The sequence below is a fragment of the Protopterus annectens genome, chromosome 3.part0 (assembly GCF_019279795.1).
Source record: "Protopterus annectens isolate FY-2018-M chromosome 3.part0, PAN1.0, whole genome shotgun sequence".
In the NCBI taxonomy this organism is placed as follows: domain Eukaryota; kingdom Metazoa; phylum Chordata; order Ceratodontiformes; family Protopteridae; genus Protopterus; species Protopterus annectens.
In genome coordinates, this window is record NC_056731.1 from 96,024,083 (window position 1) to 96,046,252 (window position 22,170).

The 22,170-nt window shown below is 39.3% G+C and overlaps 1 protein-coding gene across 1 annotated transcript in view; it reads left to right on the top strand.

Moving 5' to 3' along the window:
* The window catches only part of PITRM1 (pitrilysin metallopeptidase 1), a 1,418,909-nt gene that overhangs the window by 469,969 nt on the left and 926,770 nt on the right, over positions 1–22,170 (top strand). Inside the window, exons 10-11 of the mRNA XM_044064598.1 lie at positions 9,414–9,542; positions 19,442–19,555. Of these exons, the coding sequence (XP_043920533.1) occupies positions 9,414–9,542; positions 19,442–19,555 (243 nt within the window). The remainder of the gene's footprint in view (positions 1–9,413; positions 9,543–19,441; positions 19,556–22,170) is intronic.

The following is a 22,170-nucleotide window of genomic DNA, read 5'->3' on the forward strand; positions in this document are numbered from 1 at the left end:
TGGATTTGGGGGCCATTCAGACAGTACCAGAACAGGAAAAAGGGCAAGGTTTTTACTCAAGACTGTTCTTGGTACCCAGAAAGGACAAGGCCTGGCGGCCAATACTGGATTTTTCGATTTTGAACACATACCTGGACATTCCAAAATTCAAAATGCTGACTTTGCAGCAGCTTCTGCCCATGCTGGGCAAGAATGCTTGGCTGGTGATTTTAGACCTAAAAGAGGCATACCTGCACGTCCCAATAAGACAGTCGAGCAGAAGATACCTTAGATTCAAGGCTGGCTTAATGCATTACCAATTCTCTGCACTGCCCTTTGGCTTATCTACTGCACCCAGGGTCTTTACAAAGTGCCTGGCACCAGTAATTGCATTTTGCAGACAAAGAAGTATACAAATATATCCTTACTTAGATGACTGTCTCATTCAAGCAGAGAACAAGGACACTCTTCTTCGACAGCTGGTGTTTGTGAAAAAGCTTCTAACATGCCTAGGGTACACAATAAACGAAAAGAAATCACAACTGGTACCCTCTCAAAAGAGGGTGCAAGCTTGAATACAACTGCCCAGAAGGTTTACCTCACGCCAGACAAACAAAGGCAATTGACTACTTACTTCAAACTGATGGCAACAAAAACCCAGTCTTCTGCAAGACAAATTCTGCAGGCTCTGGGCTTCATGGCATCCTGCATCCTACTAATTCCATATGCAAGACTGCATATGAGGAAACTTCAATGGTACCTAAAACGTTTATGGAGTCAACATTCACATAGTCTGGAAACAATGATTCCTCTCATTCCCTGCCTGCAACAGGAGTTTCTATGGTGGGCAAAGGCCTGTCACCAAAACATGGGATGGCCCTTCACTCTACCCCCTGCCAGCCAAACCTTAACAGACGCATCAGATTATGCCTGGGTGCCCACATGGCAGGAAGATACATTCAGGGCATATAGGCACCAAAACAAATGCATCTACATGTCAACCAGAAAGAGATGCTAGCTGTTTAAAATGCCCTAACAGCCTTCAAGGGCTTATTTCATCCAGAACAACTAGGGATAAAGATGGACAACACCACAGTCATGTGATATATAAAAAAGCAAGGGGGAACACACTTATACCTCCTTTGCAGATTAGCCATGGCACTGTGGGACACAGCTTTGACATACCAAATACATCTTCAAGCTCAATTCCTGCCAGGAAAACAAAACACTCTGGCTGACGATTTAAGCAGAAACCTTATGGATCCTCACGAGTGGAAACTAAATCCACAAGTCTTCAGCATGATAACAGAGAAATGGGGGAGCTCAAGTATAGATCTATTTGCCTCTCCTCAAAATTATCAATTAAAAAAATTCTCCACAAGGACTTACCACAGACAAGCATGAAAAGTGGATGCCCTATCCTTCAGTTGGAAGAACCTCTCAGTTTACACCTTTCCTCCTGTGCCTCTTCTACCCAAGGTCCTCCTAAAAGTCAGACAAGAGAAGCCAAAGATGATATTAATTGCCCCGGACTGGCCCCGCCAATACTGGTACCCAATCCTAAGGAACTTGTCTCAATACCCAGCTTGGACCTTGCCTCAAAGACCACAACAACTGTCCCAGCAAAACAATTAGATCCTGCACAATCAACTACAGACTCTGAACCTGGCAGCATGGCTAATCATGTAATCATACAAACAACACCTCTCAGTAAATCTGTGATGGATGTCATTTTGGAAGCCAGAAGGCCTAGTACTAGAAAATCCTATGCTGACAAATGAAACAGATTCTGTGCTTGGAATCAAGCACAAGGAACTGATACAGCAGAACCACATATTCCTCAGATATTACAATACTTAACTGAGATGCTTGACAAAGGCCTATCTTTCTCATCAATCAAAATCCATGCCTCTGCCATTTCAGCTCATTACAATACAGAGCCACCAATCTTTTCTCATCCTTTACTAAAGCAGTATCTTAGAGAAGCCAAAAAATTAATGCCTCCTAGAAGATCACCACTACCTGCATGGGACCTAAATTATGTGTTGGAAAAGCTCACCCTGCCTCCATTCGAACCAGCTGCTACAGTTGATACTAAGTTCTTATCGTGGAAGACCGCTCCGCTACTAGCAATTACTTCAGCAAGAAGAGTTTCAGAGCTACAGGCCGTCATGGCTGTAGAGCTTTTTATCATATTTTACCCAGACAGGGTGTCTCTGAGGACAAATCCTACTTTTATGCCTAAAGTAGTTTCCAGTGTGGCTCTTAACCAAACAGTTCATCTGCCAGCATTTTATCCAAATCCGCAGAACAAAGGGGAGAGAATTCTGCATTCCTTGGATGTACACAGACAGCTAAGATTCTACTTGAGCAGGACTAAAGCTCTAAGAAAAACTGAGCAATTGCTAGTGTCATATGCTGCAGGATCAGAAGGAAAGGCTATTTCAAAGCAGACAATTTCAAAGTGGATAAGCCACTGCATCCATTTCTGCTACTTACACCATGGTAAACCTGTGCCCAAGGGCATTAGGTCTTATTCCACCAGAGCTGCAGCTACTTCAGCAGCCTTTCTCAGATAAGTACTAACCAAAGACATTGTAGAGGCTGCTACTTGGAGTTCTATCCACACCTTTACCATGCATTACCATTTGCCTCTCTACTCTTAAGTCCAGGGCAGGCTTTGCCACTGCAGTGCTGCAGGGCCTTATAGCCGCACCTAATGCTGTTTAGCTCCAGCCTCCCAACCATAGCTTTGGGATTCTACCCAAATGTAATGACTGCAACAGTGAAACACGAAGAACATAGTACAGTTGTGTACACTTAACATAAATGTAGATATTCGAGTGTATTCACTGTTGCAGTCCAGGTTACCCTCCTGCCATCCCCTTGTCATTCTAAAGTTTATCTTTCCTTCTCTATCTTCTACAACCTATGCGGTGTGTTTGCTTGTAGATGAAGGTAAAGTTTATATTGATGCATGAATATATACATATATATAATATTGCTACCTTTATGGGGGCATCTGACATCGGGGGAAAGAAAAACTAAAGAAAATGGCATCGGCTGCATGTTTTATACCCCTGACGACCTGACGTCATGGAAGAGAAGACAGCAACCGACGCAGGACCCAAGACTTTGGAATTCAGGCCAACTGAGGGCAGCCTGCCAGCAGATTCCCCAAATGTAATGACTGCAACAGTGAATAAACTCGAATATCTACATTTATGGTAAGTGTACACAACTGTGTTTTCTCTCAAGGAGTGTACTAAGTTTGATGCCTTTGAATTAACCACAGCTTTTATTTCTTGTACTCCCCCTCCAATCATTGCTTCACTGCTGAAGAGGTGAAGAGACAAAGGGATTTTTCTGATGAGGAAGAAAGGTTCGATTCGGGTGGGGATCCCCCGGTTTACTTTCCTCAGAATCATTCTTCTACAGATTTGAGTCTGAGGAAGAGGGTATTACATCTCCTGATTCTTTGCTAGAAGAGGCACTAATGACTTGATGTTTATGGGGGGGGGGGTTAATAAACCCTGTGCTATCACCTCTGATATTTGAGGCTTTACAGGATACTTTTGTCACGGCTTCATTGAGTCTCGAGATGCATCCTTCATCCCCCTGAAGTTCTTATGCTGCTGACCAACCTTCAGCCCCCAAAAAGCTTGACAGGTTTAATAAAGTAGCACACACTCTTAAATCTCTATATAAGAGCCCTTTTTCCAACCCTACTGTGATTTCCCTAAAATCAGATAATCCTGCTAAACTCTTATCCTCTCCCTCCCTAATGACAAGGATATTGAGGGTCCCTATTAGATCGACAAAAAGTCTAAATATCGAACGGCTTAGTGATCGAAAATCCCGTTCTTAGAAATAGGTATTTGCACCCCCCACAACAACCCTGCTAATTATATATACCAACTCTGAGATCACACTACAGTGAGGAAAGGGCGCATTTTCTGATCTTCACTGTACCGCGATAACGATTCTGAAGAACAGCATTTTCGATTTCTAAGCTGTTCGATATTCAGACTTTCCGTCGATCTAATAGGGACCCGGATATTGATATAGATATGGAAATGTTTACACCTGTTCAACTCTGACCTTTCATTTTCGTAATTATTAGATGCTTATGACCAGATTATTCAGGCTTAATAAACCTTTGTCTGACATGCTTGATTCTGATAACAAGTCACCTGCTGTTTTTTTGTTCCTGGGTTGCAAAACATTCTTTTAAATGCAGGTATGATGCTTTTGTGCAGGACAGCTGCTATTGGTTCTGTTCTGAGACGTTTCACTTGGCTTAGCCTGTAGTCTCTTCCAGAAGTTAAATCTAAACTCTTGGAAGCTCCTGTGTTGGGATTTTGTCTTTGGTCCTTCTGCTTTTGATAGGTTTTAAGAACATTCAGGAGTGAGGTAAAAAATAATGAAGGAATTTAGAGAGACCCCCCTCCCATCCCTAGATGTCAAAGAAAATACCCTTCTAAGGCTGACCTTTTCTTTCATAAAGAATAAAAAGATACCCCCAAAAGGGTAAAAGGTATTTAAAAAAAAAAGCTCTCGGGGCAAACCTAAACAGGAATTTAAGGGGTCTAAACTCCCTTTTCCTGACAAACCAGCTTCCTTGTGACTATCCACCTTTGCTTCCCAACTCCTTCCCCCAGCCAGATCTATCCTTAACCCCTCTCTCAGAGAACATTTCTATATCCCTTCCAGCTTGGGAATCAGTCACCAAAGACCATTGGGTTATTTCTACCATTCAGAATGGTTACAGGAAGACATGGCTTCCTGTTGCTTTAAGTCGACTCCATTTAAATCGTTCAATTTTAAGGGAGTTATTTCTCCCAGGCACTATACAACAAGTTTCTGCTCATCAAGAGGGAAACCATTTTTATTCAAGACTGCCCCCAGAAAAGAAAAAAATTGAGACATTTTTTAGATTTGCCCCTAATTTTGTTTCTGAGAGTCTCAAAATGCTCACTCTGCAGTCTTTCCTTCCATTGAATCTACTCAAAACCTTTTAGACTACCTTTGACATAAAAGATGCATATCTGCATATTGCTATCCATGTGGATCACAGGAGGTTTTTAAAATTATCTGTTTCTGAATATAATTTTCAATTTTGTGTTTTGCCCTTGGGCCCATTACAGCACCAAGAATTTTCACGCAGTGCCCACCTCTGGTTATTGCTTTCTGCAGACTGCAGCGAATTCAAATGTTCCCTTTCTTGGACATTTTGCATCTAGATCTCAAGTTTGCAGTGAATCTGCTTCTTTGTCTGAGATTTACTGTAAACATAAAAAGTCCAGTTTGATTTCCTCCCAGGGTTTAATGTTTGTGGGTTGCAGGCTCAGTACCTCATCAGTGATGGTCTTTCAATTTCTCTTCTCTTAAATGTGACCTCTGCAAGAGAGATCTAGAGAATCTTTGGGTTTATGGCCTCCATCATTCTCATGATTCCTTGGGACAAATTCAGCTTGAGGAGGATTTAGTGATATTTCAAACCAGTCTGGTCACAGCATTGTCACCCTTTAAACTCCCCAATTCTTCTTTAGTCATTCATTAAAAGGGAACATCATTGCTGGGTTACTCAAACATCTCTCAACCCAGGTGTGCCTTTTCTAGTTTCTCCAACTTGCACAGATCTCTTTACGGTGTGTGGAACATTTTCCTTGAATGTAAGGGTTCAGGGAATATGATCCAGGAAGGGCAAGAAAGACCACATAAATATTAAGAAAATGAAGGCTATGATTATTGCTTTGCAGTCTCTGCACCATATCTGGTCTCCAGGTACTCTTTGGATATTTATAGATAACACTACAGTTACGTGATACATAAACAGGCAAGGTGGGACTAGATCATACTGCCTTTGCAGGTTGGCAGTAACTGCTTGGGGCATAGCCATACAGCACAATCTGTTTCTTCAAGCAGTTTATATTCCCTTTGAGAACAATTTAATGGCAGATTATTTGTTTGGGTTCAGAACAGACCTTTACAAATGAATTTTGAAGAGAGAGGTCTTCAGGTATATCTGTTTGCCTCCAGTCAGAACAGGCAGCTCATGTTGTGTTGTTCAAGGAGTCCTTGTCCAGAGGCTTGGAGAATGGATGTCATATCTTTTTCATGGAAGGGAGAGTTCCTATAAGTCTTCCCTCCCTTCTTCTGATTCCTGACAGCCTCCTAAAGCACAAGCTGAAAATCGTGTTGGTGACCCCCTTCTGGCACAGACAGCACTGTTTCCTTCTTCTTTCATCTGGCCCAAGATAATCACCCCAGGTTACCTCACAGAATGAACATGCAGCAAAAAGGCTCTCTAATTCATCAAAATCTCTGGAGTCTGAATTTAAACCCTCTGCATAATTGGATTTTAATCCCTTTTTGGCACCAGTTTTAGTTGATGTGCTGCAGGTATTACCGAAGACTAGGAAACTTGCTACTAGAAAATCTTGTGTTTCCAAGTGGAATAGATTTTCTGTATAGTACCACAAGAAGAATCAGAATCCTTATCAAGTGGGTATTCCTGTCATTCTGCCTTGCTTGTTTGAGTTGCTGAAATCAGGGCTGGTGTATTCTTCTGTAAAAGCACATCCACAAGCCATTTCTGCCTGTCTTCCCTTTTGTTCACCTATGCCATGACAGATTGAGGTCAAACAGGTTTTAAAAGGTGTTCTTCACCTCAGCTCCCCACTCCCCCCCCCAAAAAAAATATATATATTTCTCCACTTTGGGATCTGAGTTAAGTATTGGCAAAGATGGCTTTTCCTCCTTTTCAGCCTGCTTCCACTGCTTCTCTAAAGTGTTGTGCCTGAAGTAGGCCTGTAAGCAATCCATATTTCTGCTAATGGATTTGTAAATGGCAAGGTGCCATGGCTTCTACTTCTCTATTGGTGTGTCATAACGACAAGACCAGGCTATTAATCTCCCTATCTTTTTTCTCTCCCCCACAAGGCAAGGATGAGAGAATTTTGCATTCCTTGAATAGTCAAACAACTGAGATTTTCTCTGGACAAAACTAAGTCCAGATGTAATAGATCCCACAGCACCTACTGAAAAGAGGTGGGAAAGTTCCCCAATGCCCTGGCCAAATTTCTTCGAGAAGTATAAAATACCCCTTGGGTCCCTCCTGAAAAGAGGCCACTAGCCTACTGAGACTAACATAATCAACAAAGGGTAAATAAAAAGTAGAAAGTCAGATTAGCTTTTCATTTTCGTTCAGGACAAGAAGCTGGATTTTCCTTTTTCCAAGCAAATAATGTCTAATTGGATTTCTCCTGCTATTTCCTTTTGTTACTCTTTAATGGCAAAGAGCTTCTGGGTTTGGTTAAAACTCATTCCGCTAGAGCTGTTGCTTCCTCTGATGCCTTTCTCCAAGATTTTAGACTCCAGATCAATTTTTAGAGGCTGATACTTGGTCATGTATATATACTTTTGCCAAGCATTACAAAATTGATGCCATTTCTAAAGTAAAGCTGGATTTGCTAGCTTCATCTTGAAAGGAATTTTAAATTCTAGTCCAGTTCCTCCTCCCTGGACACTTAGAAAGCTTTTAGACTGTAGGAAGAGCATAGTAGAGTTTTGTAAAAACGTACCACAGTAGATGTACGACTGATCACTGTTGCAGTGTTGCATCCTTCACTCCTTCTCATTATTTTTCTTGCCTGTGTTTCAGGTAGTATTCTTTTCCTCTCATTTCTTTTGTTGGCATTAGTGTTTTGATAAGCTCTTTTCTTTGTTACCTTCTTGGCTTTTGGATCTGGGGCAAGAAAGTCTTGAGATAATTCCTGTCCATATGTCCTTTATGTACCTCATAACCTTGGCACTCTTTAGTCATACATCAAATGTACAGCATGGGAAGATGCCTAGGCTTTGGTGTCCTGGCTGGGCATATGCCTATCTGTAGCAGGATAACCCAATAGTTAATAGTACTGCAGCAGCAGTCAGTTGTACATCTACTGTTATAGTGATTTCTTACACAGCTGTACTTTCAGTGGGAGTGCATCCATATCCCATGTAGTACATGGTGTGACCCCTCGCACAGAATAGGGTGAGTTGACAACTGATTTTTGACATAGAATGTTAAGTCCAGCATGTTTCACTGCAAATGGATATATAGTTGTGTGAACACAGTGATATGCACTAAATGGACACGTTAGAGTAGCACATAATAATAGTGTGGGCATATTGCTGTGCATATGTTAAACACTTTGACAGTATCTTTCAACAGATCCAGTTAGGTGACTCAGCTGTCAGGGCTCAAAGGTGTCCCTGGAAATGTTGGATCATTGTTCTGGTATGATCCATAGACAATTCTGCCTCATTGGTGATAAGACTCACTTTGCAAATATGTTAATATTGGGTTCCCTCACAGAAGTAATCCCCACTGAGGTGTGTTAGGAGCTAGGTCACAGTATTGCAGATGTTACCAGGGGTGGTTGACCAACATGCTTGGTTGCAAAGAGACTGCTGCTGTATAAAGTGTTGTCCTTTTCAGTTTTTAATGTTCATTCTGCCATGTTAGGTAAAGCTGTGCTGGTGGTATTGCTTTGTCTTGTTGTGGCAAGCAACACATCTGGTTTTCAGAGGGTTAGAGAGAATTGTAAATATTTAGGTACAAGTGGAAGCATGTATCCCATTTCCAACTTCAAATTGTAGGCATAGCTGTGGTGTATCTGGTCCTTCCTAGATGTATGACTGTGCACTTTCTCTGGCAACACATATGCATAGGTTCTGTGAACTGCATAGAATTTTTGGTGCGAGTGTTCTACCACATAGTAGCTCTACCCATTTGCATGTTTTTGGAACTAACATTTTACTCTCTATCAAACTTAACCCCCTTCCAAATGTGGAAATAATTCAGAAGTGTATTTTCTTGCTAAAACTGAAAAAGAAAAGTCTGTGCATAAGCTTAGATTCATTTATGAATAGTTAATATGCGATTATTTGAAAACTACAGTTTTTTATTGTCATATGTATCTAAGCAGATGTGACGTCTGGTGGACAACTATCAAATTTTCTTACCAAGTTTTGTAGTAGTTGTAAGGGAAATACAAAGATTTTATGAACAGTAGAGTAAAATCAATTTAGAATGCCACTTCTCTGAAATGAATCAGTGGAATGTGAAGATGGGTTTATTGGTGGTAGAAATTAATTTCTGACAGGTATTAAAACATCATGCATGCTTGACTGATTTACAGTAACAAAAGCTGCCATGAATTTGGTTGCTTCAAAACTTATTGTCTTGTGTAATTATGTAAGCATTCTTTCTTAGAAACTTTTTCTGTCTGTTTTCAAATAAGCATTGAAGTAGTGAGGGAGTCAAAGGTCATTTGATCTCTTCAGACATTTTATTAGGACATTGTTCTAACATTTTTAATCAAAATGTGCTAACTAACGTTTGATATATGCAATTGTCTCCTATTGACGACTTCTCTGTTTAGCATTACAGATACTTTTGAAGTTTTCACGTTGAATCTTTTGTCCACGCTGCTGCTATCAGGACCAAATTCTCCATTCTATAAAGCCCTAATCGAGGCCAAGATTGGTACAAACTTTTCTCCTGCTGCAGGGTAAGTAAAAGTTTAACAATGCAAAAACAGCAAACATTGTTGTTCAGTTAAATTGTGAAATCATTTATCTGTATTTGAAGGCCATCTGCAGCTGCTCATTTTTTTTTTTCCTTCTGAAATCTAGATATCAGCGCAAAATGCTTGCATTCTGTACCCTTTTTGCATTTAATTCTTCCACATATAAGCACATATAAGCACTAAAATATCAGGCTCAGGCACTGGTTTAGGAGATCAGATCCAGTCCCTGCACCCTGCTGCTGCCAATGTTTAGAAAGTGATTTTACTCTCCCTATTTCTTTTCTGCTGCTCACAGAGTTTGGACCACAGTCCTAGTCTTTACCATAGTAAAGCTCTTATGTTTGTTGCTGAAAACAAGGGTCTGATTCCTGCACCTCTCATCTCGTAAAGTAAGGTTTAAAGTTGAGGGCTGAGAAGACTGTCTTGTTTCCTGCACATGACCTGTGATGCCATACATTGCAACCTTGTTTGATAGGTGGTCGTTGGATTCCTCCCCACTGTGGTACAGTACAGTTTGTTGAACCTGGCAGACTGAAATTGGAGTTGCCTTATCAAAGAAAATAATTTTCCCCAATATGTGATGTTTCATAGAATGTTAATTTGGGAATGTAGAGGGAGGAAAATTATGTTTTGTTCTTCAATTTAACCATTTTTGCTAAAAGCTTGTGGCAAAATAGCGCTTCTCGCATATAGTGAGATGGCATTTACTTATAATTATTTGATTGTTTTCTTGGATATGACTTCCTTGTGAGGTTGCATCCTTATGGAAAAACAACTTTGTATCCATGTAGGAGCTCTCTACAAGTCTTTCAAGCGAGATATTTCTTGTGGCATGCATGTCTTCAAGTGATGTTGACCTGACTCACATTTCTTGATTATTGTTTGCTATCTGCCTGTAATGCAGGGTGATTACAGGCTTCCAGTGTTACTCCACCCCAGTGCACCTATGGAGGGTGATTCTAAGGATACCTTTCTCTCGCATACACCCCCAACAGGAGCAGACTCAGACTGAGAGTGAAATTGAGGATGCTGAATACCTTGCTTCCAAGACTAACAAGGATAATGATATTCCCTTTGTTGTGCCTTATGAAGCATTTTCTAATTATTTTGGGAGAAACTTTTGAGGACTCTTGTATCATCTCCTTCATATAATCTGTTTTGCAGTGTAGCATTTTGATAGATAGGAAGTGTCTAGACTACCCATTTACTGCTCCTAAAGAGTCTGATATTAATTATAAACTCATCATGGAATGGCACCTTCAACCAGTCAGTCCTAATGCAGATTCCAAAATTATTTTTGTGACAGTGTCTTGGAAACAATAACATCTGGCAAACTTGCTGCTGGATAAGAGCTCCACAGCTTTGGAAAGACTTGGGGGAGTGCTTTTTCTCCATTGTCAGTTTAGACATCAGGGTAATAATTAGCTGTCTCACCTCTCTCCATTTCTAGTTCTTCACTTGGGTCTTTATTTGGAGAAGATGGAAGAGCTTGATTCTGGGGTGAAGGGAGTCTGTAGTTGTGACAGTGGCTTTGTTGGCAAGTTTCTGTGAATCTTGCTACAGTATTGATTGTGACAGACACCTTAGCCATGGCTGCATCTTCTGAAGCATCTCTCCATCAGATGGTTTGGTTCAAACTCCAATCCTTCACAAATGAGCAGAAACATGATCTCCCCAGTGTTCCATTTGTAGTGGTATCCTGATTGGTCAGTCAACACATTATTGAAAAGCTGCAGAAGAGAAAATGACATTGACCACAACAGAGTGCTGTCTATAACAGCTCTCTGAGTACCCTCCAGATTTTTTTTCCAGACTAGCCTATTACAGTTTGAAGAAGCTATATTGCAGGATGGAAAGTTTAGATACGCATCAGACCGTCATTCCTCCTTCCTTTCCCTTGTTAATTTGAAGGTTGTTACCACAGGGCAGAATTCAGGAGTTCCATACCCCCTCAGTATTATAAGTTGCCAGCTTTCATAGTTTGCCCGTCTTTGGAGAATTTTACGCAGTGAATTGTCTCAAATAACCATTTCTTAGAGCACATTTGATAATATTTCTTTCCTTTCTTCCTTGTTTACTGTAGTCCTCCGATCTGTGGAGGTATTATTTCTTATTCTCACTGGCCTTTTTATGAAGCAGTGGCTAAATAAGATTTTATATTCACCACTCCTGTCATAGTAATGCATACTGACATAAATGCAATAAACAAGCTAGGCTGCAGTGCATCATGTAAGCGGAGGTAACAGAATTTCAAAAGGGCTGAGTAAAGATGAAGTTGAAGCTGGCTTAGGTATAACAGATGGTGAGGTAGAAAATGCTTTAGATAAAAAACAAAAAATCTTACTAAATACTCTGTTTTAGTTGGAGCCAATGATGCCTGAATTTTAAATGTACACCGAAAGCAAATCATATGAAAAATTAATGTGATCGGTTTGTCAAGTCATTCGGCTTTTTTATACATTTATTTATATGCCTTTATTTTAATTTTTCCGTTCTTCTGGTCATCAGTCTGAGGGAGTTTGTATTTTTTTTTAAGTTAAAAGCACTTCCTTGAGAAAGTTTTACTGAAATTAATTGAGTAGTTTGTTTTTCTCACATTTTAAAATTTGTATCCTCCTACCTTCAGGACAGGTGAGTTTGCTATGTCCCTTCACTCCACCTACTCCCTTCCTGGCTGCTGTAGTTCTGGGGCCACTAATCAAACCTCGGTCTCCTGGATCTCAGCTGGGGCTCCGTCTGCAGAGACAATTTTTTTCTGGTAATTTTAATGGCTTACAGTCTTGATAGGACCTTCTGTTTTTCTTGCTAAATTATCGGTTTAAGTAAAAGTGATACAGAAGTGATGAGTTTTTTCATATAAGAAAAATATGTTTAAGTTTGGGATAAATGGAAAGTAAGAGAGAGAAAGATGTGAATGAGATAACTAAGACAATACCAATGTGGAAACTGGGTTATGGAGATGACTAGGATAAAAGTGTATTATAATAAAGTACTGAATTAATTTGAAAAGAGATATAATAAATTGTATATAGACATGAATCAACACCTTATGTTTGTCTAGGGGAGGAGGTGCATGAGTTCAGGAAGACAGAACCGCTGTGCATCTTCTCTGGTCCAGGGAGAGAGGAGCTCAACAGCGGCTGATTAGATATTTTTCATATGGAGGTTTGCACTGAAATTAGAACAGTTTTGTCAAGACGAAATCCCAGCAGTTATCCACTGTGTAGAAGGCTTTCTTTTAGCTCTTTGGAGAGGACCACTACTATGAATGTGAATATGTTGTGATGGTGAGAATGGCCATCCGTAATGATGCAGAATGTTGATATAAGTATATCATCGACTGTTTATCATTCTGCACAGCTGCCAGGTAAGTTATCAACTTCCATGTTTGTGCTGAGGCTCACACAAAATTGTGCACATGGGTTTCATTCTGGACTTCTTCATTTAACCATTGTGCGTTTCTTTTCCTTACAACATTTTGCACTTTGGAGTATTTTCAAATTATCCCAGCTTTGGAATGCCATAGCTACATTCCTTGGCATAATAACATCTGTCCTTTAATAAAAGACTGGTTGTAGCAAGTCATCTTTCATGACCATTCTTTTCATAGCTCATAGTTCGATCTTGCACATAAGCTAGAATTTAATCATTTCCAGTCTTCCTGTGTATGTCATCTTTTACCACAGGTAACTCTGAGATGACCGACACATTATATATGTCTACGGGATCCAGATCAGTTTGGTTTTTCATGTTAAATGTACCAGCTCTTCACTACTATCATACTAACTTGTTTATCATTATTGCCATGCAAGTGCCTACTTAGTCTTACATACTGCAGTTGAAACTTCTATTTTGCCATTTTGGCAAACATATCTATATCTGGTAAAAGTTAGATACTGATAGAAATTCTTCATTCCATAAACCAGACCTCTTTGTACGGCTTTGCCTATGATTAATTGATGAAAACTTATTGAAGCTTCAGCTGGACTAAACAAAGCTGTCAAAAGTGTCATCCTGATAAGATGAAGAATAAAAAGAGATGTTTGCATGGGGAAAGGCCCCCCCCCCACACACACACACACACACACACACACTCACTCTTATTTGTTCTAATTCCAAAGGTGTACAGCCATGGAGAAGAGGGAGGAAAAGCCCAAATACTTGAATCACTGCCAGTGTGCACACAAAACATGACTGCAGAGGAGAGCAGCACTCAGGGAGTTGCATGAAGTTGTCAAGATTGAACTTGTCCACTTTACTGTCCAAGTGTAGAGCAACCCTTCATACCATTCCAAAGGTCACTACTATCAAAAGAGTTTCTGTAGAAAGTTGTAGTTATTTATCAGTCCCAAGTATGACCTCAGTTGTGACTTACTGCAGCTTAGATATGCACAGCAGAGCCTCTGCATACCCGAATGGTCTGTTCTCACCAGTTACATTCCTACAACATAAAATTGTATCTCATCATACTTTAATCTGTCTAGGCCTATCTTAAATTATCCAGCTATTACTCTTTATTTCCCTCCATCACTTAGGTAGAAGCTATTACTTAGAGTACTTCATCTTCTGTATTCTGCCAGCCACCAGGTGCCAACTTCAAACTGATAACAAGTCACATGCTTGGAAAACACTCTGTGTGTGTGTGTGTGTGTGTGTGTGTGTGTGTGTGTGTGTGTGTGTGTGTGTGTGTGTGTGTGTGTGTGTGCGTGTGTGCGTGTGCGTGCGTGTGTGTGTGTGTGTGTCTTAGTAGAATCTTGCATTTTCATCTGATATAAGATATATCACATTGATAGTTTAACCTTAGTATTTCTGTACATTACTCTTGGTTGCAAAGATATTTTCTTCTCTTTACAGGGGACACTACACAGTTGTTAGTAGTACTAGATTAGTAGTGACAATGAAATCTTTGTGTTCACAATTTACTTCTCTTAAGCACTGATTCTGTGGATATGGGCATTTTGGCTGTATTGCAGTTTAGACAACACCCTTGCATCTTTGCAACCTTTGCAGTTCAGTCCTTAACTTGGTTATTAAGAAATAAGCTAGTGTTTCTTGCCTTGTGAAAGTTTGGACTTGTTATTTTTCTAGTTGTTTTGCCTTAATTCCTTTTAATTTCTCTATTATTTTATACATTTGTTAAGCATTTATTTATAATGTGATGTCTGTTTGTTCTAATATTTAACACTAGATACCCCATGTATTACATCGTGTCTTTTAGTTGCAGTTTGTGCAGACGTGTATGTGCACTTGCATGTTTTTTGTGTGCGTGTGTGTGCGTGCATGTGTGTGTGCGTGCATGTGTGTGTGCGTGCGTGTGTGTGCGTGTGTGTGCGTGTGTGTGTGTGTGTGTGTGTGTGTGTGTGTGTGTGTGTGTGTGTGTGTATTTATTTTAGATGTCCTGTGAGATAGCACACATTGTCACAGTGATCATTTCAGTTTAACCTAAATTCTATCTAAGCATGTGATGTTTTTTTAATCAAAATAATATAGTTCTGAACATTCAAACGACATTTTAATAAAATTAAACTTTTCATTCCTTAGTATACAGATAAGCTGTCAAACTGACATAGTCTGGTTTCCTCGGTGGACTTTCATATTGGATTTATCAGGACTGTTCGTTCTGGGCATCTGAATCTTCCTTTCAGAACAGTTCTTGCTGCATTGCTGCATTGCTGCTTTACTTTGAAAAACTTACTTGAGCAATCTGTTTGCCACCCTTGAGTCTCTCAGTCTCTGTTTTCTTGCAACAGGACTAGTTGTGGTAATAGTGGTCACTCTTCTTAGATTCCATTATGTTTGTCTTCCACAGATGTCTGCAGTGTATGTACAGCTTTCATCATCACCACAAATGACATAATCAGCTGCTTGACCCCGACTACTGCTCTGGAACCTTTTTCTCATGTTCGTCTTGTGGTTCTGGACTGGTATTTTTCTGCATGTTCTTTCATAGTAGAATCTCTCTCTCTTTTTTTCTCTCTCTCTCTCTTAACCAGCTTTTCCTATTGATTTTCAGGTGTCAGAAATGTAGTTAAAGTAGATCATTTGCTTTTCAACCTTCTGTTCATTGAGTGGCAGTAGTAACTTTTCACTTGTAAATATTGGGCCTTGTAAATGCAAAGGATTGTCACATTGTAAGAAGTAAATGTCTGGATGCACTTATTTAGCATCATCTGGCCCCCTATTTTTAATTATATTTTGTGGCAATTTTGGAGCACAGTTCTCTCTCATATTAAAGCTGATCTCTTAAGACTTCTCGGAAAATACAGGTAAATTGAGCAGTAGTCCACAAAACTTCCAGATCATTCTCAGTTAATCCTATTTTTAATGTTCTACATGTGATGTATTCAGGGAATCGATTATACACGCATGCCTTCCTAGTTCTTGCTGAATTTGTAGATTATACTTCTGTCGATTCTGCAACAGTTGAATCCCTGATGGAGCTTAGTAGAGAGATGTACTTCGAAATGGCTTATGGTCTTACTCCACAGTGACTTGTTTTCTACAGATAAGCATTCTTAACGTTTTTGGCAATCAAGGACTATGTGCAGCATCTCTCTTTTTTTTTCTTCTTATTTGAATGTCACTCAGAACTTGTGACCCATAAACCTTTGTTTTTTTGTCTTCTATTAGAACAGCCCCAGGCCGTTATTTTCTTGCATATACTTGTGTTGTATGTTGTGACACATCATAGAATTTCATTGCAGGTTCAAAGCTTCCCTGTTGATGACCATTTGCTTCCTAAGTGATTCCGTTATCAAGTTTGGAATTTATAAAACAACCACAAAAAAAAAAAAACAGTAAAAAACACAGCAACAGGCTAGACGAGCAGTAAAATCCAAGTATTTTAATAACGGTTTGGAATTTACTTAGATCTTGTGCTACGCTAAAAAAATCACGTAAGAGTAAGAATCAATTGGAGGAGGACAGAAAATATTAAGAAACGAGAATAGAAAGGCAAATTACAAAAGAAGCAATGATAGTAAATCTGTAAGGCCCACAAGTATGCAACAAAGTCTAGAAGGTTTAGGATTTTTGCATGGAAGTATTTGCATAATAATTTGTATACCTGAAATAGACTTCAGAGGACAAGCCTGTATTGGAGATGAGATAAGGAAAGGAAGGAGTAATTGGGAATGTATATTTTAGGAATGTAATGAGTTGGTAGATTTTAAAAATTCCCTAGAATACTAAAATAGAAGTGTTGGGAGAGCAAATGGTAGATAACTGGAAATGATCCTTTTGAGACGGGATATAGTGTATACATTGCTTTTTGACATAGTAAGGCTTTGTAAGTTTAATGCTAGTGCAGCCAAAAAAACAATTGCTTAAAAAATAAATCAAAATATTGCAAAAGATGTAAAATAGAGGTGGGATCTTTAAAAGAAGAAAGGAGTAAATTGCATAGAAGTAAATGGAGTTTGTGGGAACTACACATGCAGAATAATATTCAGGAGGAGGTTGAGTGAGATCTAAGGGGAGGCGGGGTAAAGCAATTTGTGTAATGTTGGAGTGAATGAAGGTTGTCAAAAAGCGTATATATACTGCCTGATGATGATAGTAATAATGGAAAAGTTATTACAGTTTTTCTTTTCTATTAATGTATTTGAGTTCACATTACAACTCAAATGTGGTGATTTAATAAAGATATTCTTAAAAAAATGCCATGTGGAGTGATCAGTGCCAAACTAGCAGCTTTCACGTCATGTAGTTATGCTTGAGCAGCTGTGACACAAAAGACCAAAACTGTCTCTCACTACCTGTTATTGACTGAGAATAATTTGTTTTTGAGGCATTAATATCTCTTTTAATACAGGAAACAATCCAAATCTGACTTAGGGATGACTCTCCATGGCTCTGGGGTCAACTGGCTCCACTTTCTCCTCTCAATGGCTGCAGGAAGTCCATTTCAGAGATTCTTTTTCTTGTATAGATGGTCAGCTGCTAACAGTTTGTTGCAGTATGACTGTAATTGTTTGGGTGTTATCTGTACTGCAGCATGATCACATCTGGTAAGTAATGCCTTGAGGGTACTATATACAAGGACAAGATGGACGATTCCTTTCGACTTCCTTTGTTAATGCTTACTGAACTAGATAGCCCTCATTCTTTTTCCGAGGTTAAAGGTAACTAGTTCTCTCTCTGTCATTTCCTTTATGTTTTACAAATTTTACTTCCTTTCATTTTTGCTGTTTACATGTTAAGATGTTGTATTATCCCACTGAATGAGAAATAGTGAAAATGTGAACGCTTTTGTAAGAGTCTGTGTTGCAGTAAAGTTTGTCTTTTTCATTAAAATTTAAATTCTGTACTGCTTCTTTTTTATTGTTGCAAGTCACGTGTTTGTAATGGCAAATGATCTCTTCATGCATACATTTGCAGAACTAACGTGTTTGAAATGCACTGTCCTCCATTTTGAGATAAATAGGAGTTTTTGAGAACTACTTAATGACATTTAGTTTATTAACAAGATTTTGCTTAGTGTAGGCTATAACAAGGCTTATAGCAAGTTGTGAGAGTTAATATTTTGATAACATTATCATTGTTATTGTATTCTGTGCGCTTATTTTTGTTGAGCTGTATTTTATTACATGTAATTTTTTAAAGAATTTTAGTGAACCTTCTGGTTTACAGTTTTAAACTATAGCATAGTGTGCTTATTCCTGTTTACGTTTTTTTGCATATTTTGACAGCCATTGTAATGAATTGAAGAAGGGGTTTACGCAAAGGTGACATCATCACATATGCATTCTGGAAGCAGTTAAATGAGCGCCTTCTTTATAGGTTCATAGGTTCTTAGGTGTTTACTAAGCTAATGAACACAAGGGCCTTTTTAAGCCTAGCCATGCATCCCAAATCTCTGACAAGTTCTCGTACTCTTGATAAGTGTAAGTAGGGGCTTGGGAAATTAAACATTTACAAGCAGTGGCCTGTGAGATAAACTATTTACAGGCTCCCCGTGCCCATTAGAGACATAGGTGCCAAACCATGGATGAATTTATTGTTCCCTGTCCAGTTATCCAAGTTATACTTGAATTGGGTTAGATAGGAACTCTGCTTCACATGGACTGGTGGCCTGTTCCAGAGAATGGGGTAGTCTCTGGGATACATACCTGCCTTTCTATCAAATTGTTTATATCACAGGCAAGGTTTAAGTCTTTAGAATGGGTAATTCTGGTGCTCTCTGTTTTGCAGATACGCAGGGGGTCTATCATGATGGCGTCTGATGGTGCCTGTTATGCCCCTCAACAGCCTGTAGGAAACAGAATAAAGGAATAGGCCTTTGAAGCAGTCTACATAGGACATGTTACTTACACCTGGTATACATACCAAAGGGGGTATTGTACTCAATGATGGGTCTGATGAATGCCGAATACAGTGGAACAATGACTTCCTTGGACCTAGATGCCATACTTTTGTTTGTAAGTTGCACATCATTGAATGATTTTCTCACTCCTGTAGACATGTGATGGTCAAAGACTAGATTACTGTCTATTTGTGTTCCACAAGTTCCTGACTACTGGGTCAACTCTTAGGGGTGTGTTATTAATATAGTACTTAACAATGGTGGATGGCTTCCCAAGGGATACTGTTATGCATTTCATGACTCTGGCACCTGTTAGGTGTCTGTGCCAGCCCATCCTGGAGAACATTTGTGTTGGTGGTATATTCTTTGACTCCTAATTTGCAGTCATCTGCAGATTTAGTCAGAAAGACCAAGAAAAATGTGATGAGACTTAAGTGTTGCTTTCAGTGACACACTCTGTATCATATAAATCAACCCTGGATGAGACAGCTTAATGACAAATATTATTTCTCGTACTTGTTTTATATATTTTTTGAAATGGTAGAAGTAGTAATAAATACTGTGTGCATTTTTCTAGATTTGATGGAAGTACTCGTGAAGCCTGCTTTAGTGTAGGCCTACAGGGGATTGAAGAAAGTGATGTTGAACCCATCAGAGGAATCATTGCAAAAACAATTGATGAAGTAATAGAGTAAGTGATGTTTTAAAAAAAATGCACATATGTTATATTGTGATTAATGAGCATTTAGTAGGTTCTCTTGCTTGGCTTTCGATATCAAAAAACATTTTACTTTGTTGCATTTGTTAATTTTGTTACTTGAGCTAGAAGTAATGTGATTCATTTCCACATACTGTCTGGGGAAATGTAGAATTATCGCAAAGTTGTTTTTGAATCTTTAGCAGTATACTTCACTTTAAACAGGGTCTCTCATCCTGTTTCTTCTGTCCTTTGTTCTCCAGCAAACTTGCACTTAAACCCTGAATGAGTCAGAAGAAATAATTTGACATTATCACTTGGCCATTAGCGTGAATTTGCCCCTTTCCCCACTGTAGTACAATCTCGGAGTTGGTATATTTAGTTAGGGGGATGGAGGGGGGGCAACCCCCCACACATTGGGGGGTGTGGGAGGTGAAGCCCCCCACTTTTTTGTGTTTGTAGTGTTGTTTCGTTTCTGGCTGGATCAGTGATTTTTTTTTTCCTAGGAAAAAAAAAATCATTGAATCGGCCATTCGCGGAACTGCCGGTTCATTCTTTAGGGGTCAATCAAGAGGCATTTGCTGTAATGCCGATTCGATAACATAATACAGACCTGCTGATCCTTACATCAGTTATTCTATCTCTCTGAGAAATAATGAATGATTATTTCCTGTGTACTCGCCTGCGTGAGTCGTCTGGTTCTGTACTACTCCTTCTTAAGACTGAACATTCTCAGAGGTAGCGGTCTCAACATGCTCTGTACACTTAAATAAGGTCTCCTCTTAAATATCTGTATTGAAACACTGTATAAATTCAAGTATTTTAATCATTCATAATATCTTAAATGTTTATATCCATGGATGCCCTTGGTATATTTCTGATGTACTTTTTCCATTTTACTCATGCTACATTTCTTATAAGGTTTCCATATTATTATTCTATGCTGTAGTTTGGGTCTGATATAACTTACAATGATTTCATCATTTATAATTTCATATTCATTATAAATATTTTTATACATCCTCTAGTTTTATAATTGTAATTATTTAATTGTTTGAAATGATCAAAAAAAACCCTCAAAGCTGGATCTAGCCATGTGTCCAGGTTTTTAAATTAATCCAAAGTTTCAATCTCTATGTGCTTTATTAAATATTCACCCTTCGGTCTATGTCTCACAAGTCTAGTATATTAAATGTTGATGTATTAATCAGAATAGTATTTCCTGTGCCCAAATGGTTGATTTACTCAAGATCTTGGGCAGACATGCCCTATTTTTAGCAAGATGTAATCCATTTACCCATTTTCAAGTCAACTGCATGAAGACTGTAAAACACCTCAGTTGAAAAAGGTAGATCTGAAAGATGTGCCTTGGACAGAGCCTTGTGGGACACCCTGACAGCAGCCTAGAATTTCATCTGTCCAGTTACTTTGATGTATGCCATGTCCTATTGGTAAGCCATGCAGCTGTCAGTAATGAAAGAGACTTTCAGTTAGGAAAGAAAACTGGTCTCACAAGCTCAGACCCATTATAGGGATCTGCTGATTTATTTTATTTCTGTTGGGTCACTGGCTGTCCGTCTTGTGCAGGTAGTAATGAATGACTTCTTGGAAGACCTTGCTTTTCATACTGATTCTTTACCACCTGCTTTTAGGAATCTGAACAGGTTTTACAAAAGTGCTTGACTCTCTCTAGTACCTTTTACAAAAATCCCAAGGCTAACTCCTCGGTAGTCTAAACTGAATTCAAAAAATATGTACCCGAGGTGGCAACTAGACAGCCCCTTCCTAATGATGGGGAAAGTAGACATTTAGACAGATTTGAGGGAAAAATAACTTGCATCTCTGCCATCCTTGCAGTGAGACCATTGAATTGCTAATTCCATATGTAAAGTACCTTGAATCTCTACAGGACAAAATTCTATCCAAGGTGGACTCTATATAGAACCTTATCACAGGAAATTCAGGTGACGGCAAGAGAAGCTGTACAAATAACCAGACATGCCCTAAAGTGTGGCTATGATACCTTAGATGCATCATGCAGAGCAGTTTCCACAGGATCTGTCATTCACGGACATACATGACTCAGGACTCAGTCCCTGTCAGATCAGGTCTAGGCTGAACTACTGGATGCTCCCATTAGACAAAAAATTCCTTTTGGGACCCCCCCAGCTGAACAGGTTTTTGAGAGTCTGGTTAAAAAGGAAAACAAATAAAAAAAATGTAAAGGAATTGTATATGTCTCTAGCACCAATGTACAAATAGGAATTACCCCTCAAAACCTTGGCCTTTTCCTCATAGACAAAACAAGGAGAGGCCTCCTCATGGTAAGAGACCCAAACAATCCAGGTGATGGTGACCAGAACAGTTCACAGACCAGAGAGCTTAAAACAGCTCACACAACACAGAGACCATCTGTGACTGTTTCATCCTCAGCCCCCGATACTGCTACCCACCCTTCCCTCCAAACCTCTGACTGGAAGACTCTCTTCCTTCCTAAATCAATGGAAAACCATCACCAGGGACCAGTGGGTCCTCAGCACCATGGAAAGGGGTACTACATCCATTTCAGAGAAATTCTTAGGTATCCCAAAACCACCAGAGGAACAGGA